The 10992-nt window shown below is 46.2% G+C and overlaps 1 protein-coding gene across 1 annotated transcript in view; it reads left to right on the top strand.

Annotated features, from left to right (window-relative positions):
- The first annotated feature begins 2645 nt into the window (after positions 1-2645).
- The window catches only part of Lrig3 (leucine rich repeats and immunoglobulin like domains 3), a 46265-nt gene continuing 37918 nt past the window's right edge, over positions 2646-10992 (top strand). The window contains exons 1-3 of the mRNA XM_051176153.1: positions 2646-2955; positions 8413-8484; positions 8704-8778. Of these exons, the coding sequence (XP_051032110.1) occupies positions 2720-2955; positions 8413-8484; positions 8704-8778 (383 nt within the window). The 5' untranslated portion in view covers positions 2646-2719. The remainder of the gene's footprint in view (positions 2956-8412; positions 8485-8703; positions 8779-10992) is intronic.

Genomic DNA, 10992 nt, shown 5'->3' with positions numbered 1-10992 from the left:
CAGAGAGGGCAGTGAGAAATCAGGGTTGGGGACAGGGTGGGGATGGTCAGGCAGAGCTTATGGAAGCCTGGTTAGGAGGGTTCCTAAGCACATGTGCAAACGGACCAGTCCGAGGAGGCACAGACTGATCTGGACAGGGAGGAAGTGTGAGATCACAGAGCAAAACACACAGCTGTGCAGTGAATCGGGAGAGTTTGTAGGCTGGGGGGGGGGGGGATGACCATCAACTGAAGAGGTCCTCAGAGGCCAAACACTTAGAGAAACTGTATAGGTCACCCTCAGAATTTCAAACTGTACTTCCAAGACAACGGGGCCCAAGAAAGGAATAGGGCAGTGTGATCGTAGGTGTGGGCCCTGATCCGAGCTCTCTCTGGGTTGTGAGAAAAGAAGCAGAGTGCCAGAAAAGAGGGGGGTGTGGGCCCGATCTGAGCAGCAGCCAGTGGTGTCTGGGTTTGCATGTTGTCTGAGGAGGCAGACGAGGCGCTTTCCCGGCTGGCTTCAACAGAACATGCTGGTTGGTTGTGGAGGCAGCGCTAAGGATAAAGGATGCTAGAGGCTGGGCTGAGGATGAAGGGGTGGCTCTTTAGGGCCCAGGGTGATCACCTGGATGGAGTGAAGCTCCCTTGTTTGAAACAGTGGACACAGAAGGAAAATGAGTGATGTTCAGGGATGCTGAAACACAATTCTGGACATGTCACATTTGAATACCCGATGTGAGGTGGCCTGTGGGTGGTTGCTAAAAGTCTCTCTCTCTCTCTCTCTCTCTCTCTCTCTCTCTCTGTGTGTGTGTGTGTGTGTGTGTCAAGTGTTTTTGACTGGAAACCAGGGTGAGATGTAAATATAAGCAGAGAAGTATAAATTTAATTAATGAAAAAGGTGAAACTAAGCATACACAGGAAAAGTGAGTCCTACATTACCAAAATGATGACAGACTTCTGACTGTCCCTGACGTCTCAGGAGCAAGCCAAGGCACTCACAAGCCATAAGAGCATCACAGCATGAGCGTGTGTGTACTGAGATCTCTCCTGGTTTTAGAAACTCCAGGGTAGCAAACTTATGAAAGTTATTCAAGCAACACTAGCCTGGAAGACTCCATAGCCTGGCTGTAGTGAACACAATTCTAAACGGAGGCCCTGTAGTAATTTTAACTATTTCTTGTCTATTGTTGTACAGGCAGATGGAAAGATCTTACCTAAACTAGGGTGTGTCAACTTCAGAGTCCTCCATTTCCAATGGCAATGCTCATACAGGTGATTTGCTACAGTGGAAAGCAAGGGGCATGGGGTTAAAGTCTCAATTCCACCAGCTAGTCATCGCACATCAGGTAGCTTGTTAAGCCGTGGCCAGTCACAGGCATGCGTGGGCAGACACCACGCAGCACACGGCCTATAAAAATGAAGCCTTGAGATTAGTTCATGCCACCCCACACGGTGTTTGGCATCTCTTTGGGGCCTACTGCCTTTCCCTGAGGAGGAGTTAGTTTTCTCTGAGGTCGCCATCACTTTCAACACCTGGCTGGCCAGGTTACCTGCAGGAGTGTCCTGACAGACTTCACTGGCAAGTCTTATAGCTTGATTCCCTCCCTCAATAAACCCCACAGACGGGGCAAGTACATTTAATTCTGATAGCCTTTTCATTTATATATATATATGTATGTATGTATGTATGTATGTATGTATATTACTGCACTTAGCTATTGGGCTATTGGTGGGAATCTAATTGTCAACTCGGGTTTATTAAAAGATTATTTCCACCTAGCTCCATCCACTGTAAACCAAATTACCGGATTCAAAAAAATCACATTGTGTCTTGTCTGCCTGTGTATACATATATACATACATTTGAGACAGGGTCTCACTGGGTTGTCCTGACTCACTTTGAACTCACAGATCGGCCTGCCTCTGTCTTTCAGGGCTGGGCTACCAGGCTCTGTGTGTGTGTGTGTGTGTGTGTGTGTGTATGTATGTATCCTATTTGTTGTCGTAAAGACCCGGCTGGTATCAATATTAAAACTGCTCCCCCCCCCATCAAAGCTGCTGTTTCATCCTCGGATATTAAACTAATCGACACAGTTCTCTCTTGGAATTGGAAAGCTCCCTTGCACCAAAACTACTTCCCCGGTACTCACTAAAGTTTCCCCCCAAGTTAACTCCACGCCTGAGCCCCAGCGGCTTCAGCCCTCCTGGCTCGCTTCTGTCCTTCCATTCCATCGGATCTATGGTTCCCAGGACATAGCGGAGACTTCTGGCTGCACACGCTGGAAAAAGTAACTCGGAATTTCCTACAATCTCAGCTCCACTTTCTCCTGGGCGCCGGCCCGGGGGCTGGAGCCTTGTTATTGTCACGTGGCCCGCGGGTGCCCAGGCGAGCCAATGGGCGAGCGGCCGCCTCCGCGCCCCGCCTCTCGGCTCGCCGCGCCGGGACTTCGCGCCCCGCCGCCCGCCTCGGGCGGAAAAGTTTCTCTGAGGGCGACCGAGCTCTCGGACTCGGCTGGGACTGCTCGCACCGCGCTTGGCCGTTCTCCGCCGCTGGCTCTCCCGCTGCGCGCGGGCATGCGAGGCCTTCGGCGTCGACTCTGAGAAGCGAGGAGCACGCAGCGGCGATCGGCGCATCCAGCCCGGTGTGGGAGTCGGTGGGAGTCGGGGGAGGGAGTGAGGGGGGCCGGTTGGCACGAGGCTGCGGAGCTCCGGGACGACCGGAGGCGGCGGGGAGCGCGGCGATGGGTGCTCCCAGGCTCCGAGCGGCCGCGGCGGCGCTGGGGCTGCTGCTGTGCGCCGGGCTGGGGCGCGCGGGCCCGGCCGGGCGCGGAGGCCACGGGGCGCCGGGACAGCCCTCGGACGCGGCCGCGCGCCATCCGTGCCCAGCCGCCTGCCACTGCCTCGGGGACCTGCTGGACTGCAGCCGCCGGCGGCTGGCTCGCCTTCCTGATCCTCTCCCCGCCTGGGTCGCCCGGCTGTGAGTATCCGATCGTTCCAGTGGGGTGGAGGGGACGGCCCCGCCGAGAGGTGCGGGAAGAGCGGAGTCCGCCAAGGCCTGGGCTCAGGGCGCGGTGTGCACTGCGTGCGCCCAGGCCGCGAGGAGAGCCCCGTGGGGAACTCAGTCCCCTGCGTCCGCGCAGGTGGGCGCTTGGCTTGCCACTCCCGGGCCAGGGCACCGGACGCCCGCGACCGCAGGAGCCAGTCTGCGAGACCCCCGATTTGGCATGTTTTCTTGAGTTTATTCTTTGGGGAACTGGCCCAACCTTTGCTTCTCAGTAGTTTAGAATCCCCCTGCCTGTCCCCAGTTACTGCATGTGAGACTTTCACGTAGAATGCCCCCCCCCCAACCTCCCTTGTGCCCAGATTTTTCTTCTCTGTCCTGTGCGTAATTTCACATTAGCAGACCATCAGGCCCCCTCCCGGGCCACTTTGTAATGCGCTTTGGTTCCTGTGAGAAGTTGGGTGTGAAGTATGATCTGTGGATAAGCAAAAGGAGGAAGTAGGTTTTCAGAAGCGACACCTCCTTCTGCAGCCGTTCTGCGAGGGTTTCAGGGCCAGAGCCGAGAGATGTTTGGCGAATTTTAAACTGAGAGATCTGAAAGGCCTGAAGTCACTGCCAACTGTGTGGAAGAACACGGAAGAAAATATAATTTACTTGGGAATGCGAGTTCTTATAAAAAGTCAACACGTTTATTCTCTCCCAACTCCTAATTTTCTTAAAATTGGAGGGGGGTGTTTAAACCATAATCAGTAAAATAAAATAAAAGCTGTATTAAAAAAAAATCAAATTGCACTTTCTTAAATGTAGGCCTAGCGGAAATGCTCAGTTCTCAGTCATAGAGTCTTGACAATAGTGGCAGAAACTCTGGTCAGGCTGCTTAAAAAATGGTGTTTTTGAGCCAATGGGCCAACCTAAAGTCCTTTCATCAGTTATAAACTGTTGACCATCAAACAATACACCCGTTTTAAAAAGCAGTTTAATAAGGAAATAGAATTAACGAGAATTGGATTGATATTTAATGGCTGATTAAGGAATGTCTGATGTAGCAACTTTTATTACTCGTGAAAGGGGGAGATAAAGGCTTGAGCCTAAAGCAGGAAGACTTTCAATTAGTTGTGGCTAATTCCATTCAATTGCCTCTTGGGGGATGGGGGGTGGGGTGGGGGTCGCACTGCCGCGTTCATGGAAGCGGAATGGCTCCATTAACAACATATGGAATTGAACATGTAAATACCTGCAGGCAAACACCTATGGATAACAGAGGGACGAGAGAGAACACTAAACCAGGCTTCCCTGCAGTACCTTTAGAAATGCTTACCAAGTCTAACTTTACCCAGTAGTTTCTCAATGACAGGTGGCCCATTGAAGACTATCAGTACACAGTATTATGTTTTGGGAGTTTAGATGCATTTCTGAAAGCCGTGTGGGCCTGGATTGGAAGTTGCCTTGAATCCAAAAGGGGGGGGGGTTCAAAACCTATTCAAACGTTCTCTAAGAGAGCTGACCTAATTAGGATTTTGTTTTGCAGATAATTTGGTGGCACACTAAAAACAAATTACAGTTTATTTGGTTAGCACAGTCTTTAATTACATTTCCGCCAGTAGTAAATTGTCTCAATAGAAGTCCACATTCCTGAAATGTATGTGAAAATACACTCCACTTGTATAAATAAGCACTTAGCTTGTTGTCAGGCACCTTGCTGTGATCTCTCATGGGACAGCCTTTTCATTCTTGTACTTGTGTGACTTCTGACCATCTTTGTAGGTGTCACCAAACCATGTGGTCTTAAGTTCTTTATTGTCAGTGTTTCTTTTGTTTGTGCTCAGAGCCCTAGAGGTCTGTTCTTCACCTCAAAGACCAAAAAGCAACATCAACATGCAATTGAGTTCTTCTCCCTGTTATTTGGTGTATTGCAATAGGAGGTGTTAGTTGCTGCTAGTTAAATCTTACATAATTACAAAAGCTTTTAAGTAGATGGCTTCCAGGTCCTGGGAGTGAGTAGAAAATGTGCCTTATTCAACACAGCTCTCCTTTCCTCGGGTAATTAAAAGAGCAAAAGTTTGTTTTTGGAATAGTTTATGAGAAAGTTCAGGAAAGTATGCTGTGTGCCTTTTGTTTCCTTTGTTGAATTTGCAAGGTTTGAATGTCTGTGATGCATGTGTGTGCGCGCGTGCGTGTGTGTGTGTGTGTGTGTGTGTGTGTGTGTGTGTGTGTTTCACCACTTTATCCAGTTGTCATTTATTGCCATAGGAGAGTCTTGTGTGTAAAGCTGAATAGCTGGAGCTAAACAATAATAACACTGTACTCGCTTCTGCTTTTAGAACGAACCTGGTTCTTTAATGAAAGTGGCTATTAAAAAAGTAACTGCTTGGAGCCTCGCTCGAAAAAAATCTTTGTGCTTTCAGAGCCCCGAACCCAAAGAGGAGGGCTTGTTAAAATACGATATTTAGCCAGAGGAGGGAAATTGCTTGATTGCCAACTAGAACCTCAAGTGTTATTAGATTCTAGCTGGAATTTCAGATGATGTACCTCATCACGTGGAAATGTTTGAGCTCTTAACAGTGCTGAGGTGAAAGTCCAAAAGGTAGTTTGTGCTGGCGTGACTTCTTTGGTGTTGGCCTGTTACTTACGAATCTTCTGGAACTGACTGCAACTGGGGGTAGGGAGGGAGTCATAGTCCTTATGGTTTCCCCAGCCATTCTTCTATATTTTCCAGACCAGAACTCGAGCGTAGCAGCCTGATTTATGAGTCGCTTTGGATCAGCGTTTTAAAACAGCTACAGCCTGGCTTTTTGTTTTTCGGCTTTCCATATTTTCTGCTGAGTTAGCAGCTTGGCAGGCCCCTGTGGGGTTCAGAAACTCCAGCTAGGCTGTCCTTGCATTTTCAGATTTGAGCTGGAAGACAGATTTCCAAAAAGGAAACTATAGCTAGAACCAAATGTTGTAAAATTAATAATTTTCCCATATGCTCATTCACTTGATAAAATGAAGAGAGACTCAGCCTTTGCCCATTGCTTTCTAGGTAAATAGCTGCCTCCTCGGCACCCATGTATTGGCCTCATCACAGCAAATCTTGTAAAAATAAGTTTCCCCGGAAGAGGTCCTTTCATGTAACTTCACATAACAATGACTCTGCTCTTCCACTCCATAGTTTCTGTCCTGGGTTTCTGTCAAGGAAACACTGGCGTTTTATGCCTAGAGTCTCTCAGGGCTCCATCCATAAAGTTAATGTAGGGAAGATGTAGGAAAATGTGGCGTCCTCTAAAAAGAAAGTAATTACTTCTGAAATGTATATTACTTTTAAATCTAAATTTAGGTGAATTAAAAGTTCCATGGCTTTAGCAGTAAAAGTCACATAAGGATTTTTCTTTTCTTTGCTTCTCCCACATATAATGCAGCTTTAATAGTACACAGAGCTTAGTCTGGAAGCATTTGCAATAACTGAGAAATGTATGGCTGCCAGCTCCTGCTGGAAGACACGAAACCAGTGTCCCCGCAATGTGCACTGGGCTGCTTCTTTTGTTGGGATTTGGGGGGTGGGGGTGGTAGGGGAAAACTTTGAACACTCAAATCTCATTTCTCCCAGGGCTCCCTGTGGAATAACCCTTGTAGTGAGCTTTTCTTTCCTTTTAATTTAAGAGAAAACCAACTGTATGAAATGTAAATACCAGATTGCCCTCCTCCTCATGCTTTCAAACACAGGACACAATGGTGGGTTGGGGGCAGGCTCGGCTTGGCAGGCATTCTTGAGTTAAGTAGGTCCAAAGGACTGTCTTGTGGAGTGAGGCTAACGTCCCAGGTGGAGGACTCTCTCTCTCCTTGGTTGTGTTTTAAACCATATGGGCAATCTGGGACTGTCTGGGGTGCTAAAGGCACTCAGGTTTTGTTTGACTGCAAACGTGAGTTGTTGGGCTCACGGCTTCCTTGATGAACTCCAGATGGACTTGGGCTGGACTGTGAGGGGAAAGTGTCTGGCTCCAGCCAGTGTGGTGAGCATGCACAGCAGCGGTTGTAATTGCAGGATTTTTATAGTTTAAAACGGAGCCAGATTCCGCCCCTCCCCCACTTCATGTTATAACTCCACCAGAACAAATCTACTCATGTCTGTTACTGTCTGGTAGGTCTCTAGGCACACAGAGCTTGAGTACAATCTTTGATAGTCCCTTTTTATTTTGTCTAAAGGTGAAACACAGAAACCGGGGCTTACCCTCAAACAGCGTAGAGAATGACAGGACCCTTAAATTCCAATTGTCCAGGAAGCAAGCAGTGACCCTGTTTCTCTGGGTGTGTGATTTCTATTTTTCTGTTGTTCATGGGAGGACATTCTGATGTAGTATCATGGTTCATGCTTGTCAGCAGCTAAGTTCAGTCATCCAAAACTTTGGTTAATTAAAAGTCTTCATTTTAAACGTGGAGGAATGAATTTAGGATCAGCTTTTCCAAGGGGTGGGGGAGTTTCCAGCCACATTGTTTCCAGGGGTTTCCCATTTCGTCTTCAGTTTGCTACTTTGGAGGCATGTAAATGGGATCTTGAAACATTTGTTGGATTTTGTACCTTTTCCCAAATTTTGGTGCTGGGTAATCTTGGTGCTGGGTGAACTCCCTAACTCAGAGTGCTGTGTAGCTAGGAGTTTGTTACATGTAGAGCTTTGAGGCAGTGGGAATTGTTACTAAGTTTGACTGAGCCTTGGAGTTAGTAAGACGCACATTTCTCTTAGTGACTAAAATACTTGTGTCACTTGCCCAGCAGTATTAGGTGGTTGGTGTGGTTTAAATAGTGTGCTACATTACTGGATGCTGAAATTCAAGGAGTTCTTAAGGGACAGGATTCAGGCTGTGGTATATCCTTTTGAGCATGTCCAGGGGCATGCACACTTGCACTCACAGGAGTGTCCCCTACACTAGTAATTTGGTCCCTTAACACAGAGGAACAAAGGCCTACCCATGGAGATCAACCTCTGTTCCCACTGGCTATAGTAAAGGTCATTGGTACTTGAGTTTGTGATAATAAAAATGTTTCTTCAGAGTCTTTGTTTCAGTAACGTGACTAATTAGCCGCTTCTCATAGTCTATGATGTCATTGTATCAAGTTGGGGGTTAGGAGACAGATGAGAGCGTGAAGCCAACTACAGTTCATAAAAGGTCTGTTCAGCATGTGCCAAAAACCAGCTCTTAAAATGCTTGTGGGCTTCAAATATTTGGATCTGCCAGCCTCTTAAACTAAATTTGTCCTCAGAGTTTGTCGTTTGGAGTTTAGCATTGGGTTGCCCATTAATCTGTGGACAGAGCGGTCTGATTATTTCTCTTCTTGTCACTGGTGTTAAGAGAAAGAGAAAATCCAAAACCCCGTTCTGCCTAGTAGGTCATTAAGTGATGTTAGTAACTTTTAAGATACCACGTGTAATATCACATATCACTTTTGTTTTCTTACAGGGACCTGAGTCACAACAGATTATCGTCTATCCAGACAGGTTCTCTGAGTCACCTCCAAAGCCTCCAAGAAGTGTGAGTGCCCGTTACTTCCTGTCTTAGGGTTGCATGAAATGATCCTCCTTGGACCGTTTATTGGGATGAACCTTTGGATTGTAAGGTTTCTTCGAACTTTTAACTTGTTGGGCGATTAAGTAGTGCACAATGTTTCACTTCTTTGGGTTTGAGATGACCTAATTAGTTTCTCTCTCTCTCTCTCTCTCTCTCTCTCTCTCTCTCTCTTGGCATTCTTAGGAAGCTGAATAACAATGAGTTGGAGGCCATTCCAGACCTGGGACCAGTCTCAGCAAATATTAGACAGCTCTCCTTGTAAGTCAGAGTCAGCATCCTTCCCCTGTATGTCTGTAGGAACAGCGGGTATTACCTGTATCGGTGGGTCACAACCCCTCTGAGTGTTGCATATTAGATATCCTACCTATCAGATGTTTACAATTCACAACAATCGCAAAATTACAGTCAAGAACTAGCAATGAAGTAATTTCGTGGTTGCGGGTCACCACAGCATGAGGAATTAACTGTATTAAAGGGTGGTAGCATTAGGAAGGTTGAGAAGCACTGCTGTGTCTGGATTAGCGTGTACCTCTTACAAGCAGACTTTACATACCCTTTCCAGGGCACAATAAAGAAGGCCTCTTTAGAGTAACTTGTTTTCCCTTCTAAATCTCAAATATTTATCTATTTGCTTGTTTATTTACTTCGGTACTGGGGGTGGAGCCCAGAGCTTTTTGGTTGGTAGGCAACCCATTAAGTTATTACCTACCCACCCCCAATCAGAAATCCTTACAACACACTCTACACTCTACTGTCTTTGCTAACCTGACTTCCAGGATTCAAAAGAGGCTGCTTTGAGCTTTGGTTATGTTCTGTAGACTCGAATTTAAATTCTGGCGTTGCTCTGCTCCGTGGCTGTCACCGTTACCATGGCAGCTGTGGATGGATGCTGCATTATGAGATGTTTGTAGATAATGCTCAGACTTCCTGTGTGAGGATAATGGGAGTTGGCACTATGCTATTGAGGCGTCATCTTCATTTTTAGTTATGTATATATGTGGATTTGTGTACATGTGAATGCAAGTACCGGTGGTGTCCAAAAGAGAGTGCTGGATCTCCTGGGTCAGCTGTGAGCTGTTGGTTGTGGATACTGGGAACTGAACTTGGGTCCTCCCAAGAGCAGCACCCACTCTTGTATGGGTCATCTCACGTCATCTTTTAAGTATGGCTCCCGGTGCGTGAGTCAGGATTAGAAACCCCAATTGAAAATGTCAACAGTAAGTGAAGTCGGGACGTTGGTTTGCAAAGTTTTCAGATGCCATTAAAAATTGTGTCCAATTTTCTTCACTCTAAGCGCAGCTAGCATGTTTATTTTCATTTATTGAGATCAGTTTTTGTCTTTGCAGCATTTAAAAAGTAGTATGGTCCATGTTTAATTTCCAAAATTAAGCAATTTCCTGTCTTGACCTTGAGTAATTAAAAGTTTACCTACCTCTAAAGTTGAAACATGTTCTCTAAATAGCTTGATTAAAAACAACAACAACAGCAACAAAAACCCCCACCATTATTCCTTTTTTTTCTAGTAAAGGTGTTGGAAGGGTTGAAGTTATATAGTAAATTTCAGGAGAGCTGGTCATTTAATTAAAGTGATCACTCTCCAATTGCTTACATCTGGTGATTTATAGCGGTTTGTTTTTACTGAAGGCCCAGGTCAGCCAAGTCACCCTGCAGCCGCTGTGTCTGCCGTCTCCTGTTTGAATAAGAACTAAGTGGCATTTGATACTGGTGGGGTTTTTCCAAAGATCAGAACCAGAGAGGAATGAAAGAAAAGACATTTGGTATTTGTCAAATAAACACTGATTTAAAAAAAATTGTATTAGCATTAATACCCATTTTCTTCATGTATTATTGGCATCTGAGTGAAAGGTACCTTACGGCCTCGGGAATTATTCTTGTCTGACCTTTTAAAGCTCCTCTTTATCCTGTTACCTTTGTCCTGTGTTTTGGCAGATTCTGTTAGCATGGTTAAGAGCCTGACAGTGGTGGCTGAGGGTCTTTTGCTCCAAGTAGGGTGGTGTGACAGTCTAGAGGGATGTGGGAGGGAAAGTTCCCAGTCTTCTGTATGCTGTTTCTGTGTGTGCTTAGCATCAGGGAGGCTGTGTGCCAAATTAGCCTCAACAATCCTAATTCCTTCTCCCTTCATTGGTGCATCTGGGCAGTCGATACTTTGTTCAGGTAATGAGAGGCCCAGTTGTCACTTGCCTTAGGAAGCCCCTGTTGGGGGTGGTTCTGCTCAAGCCAAGTTTTTGTGCCAGAGAAAGGTCTCGAAAAACCTTACCCGTCTGGTGGTTTCTCACTGCAAATATTTTATTTTCTACGGAGGGCTCTTACGTATATTGCAATATATAGTTGTTATTTCTAAAACATTTATATCTTCTGTATCATATTGTGTAGATGGAATATTTGTTTTTCTTCATAGAGAAGCCCTTGGGAGTAATCTCAGCTAAATATCAGTACTTTTAAATACATTTC

This window comes from Phodopus roborovskii, unplaced genomic scaffold, assembly GCF_943737965.1.
Source record: "Phodopus roborovskii unplaced genomic scaffold, PHOROB, whole genome shotgun sequence".
Taxonomy (NCBI): Eukaryota; Metazoa; Chordata; class Mammalia; order Rodentia; family Cricetidae; genus Phodopus; species Phodopus roborovskii.
This window is presented reverse-complemented; position numbering and strand designations above follow the sequence as displayed.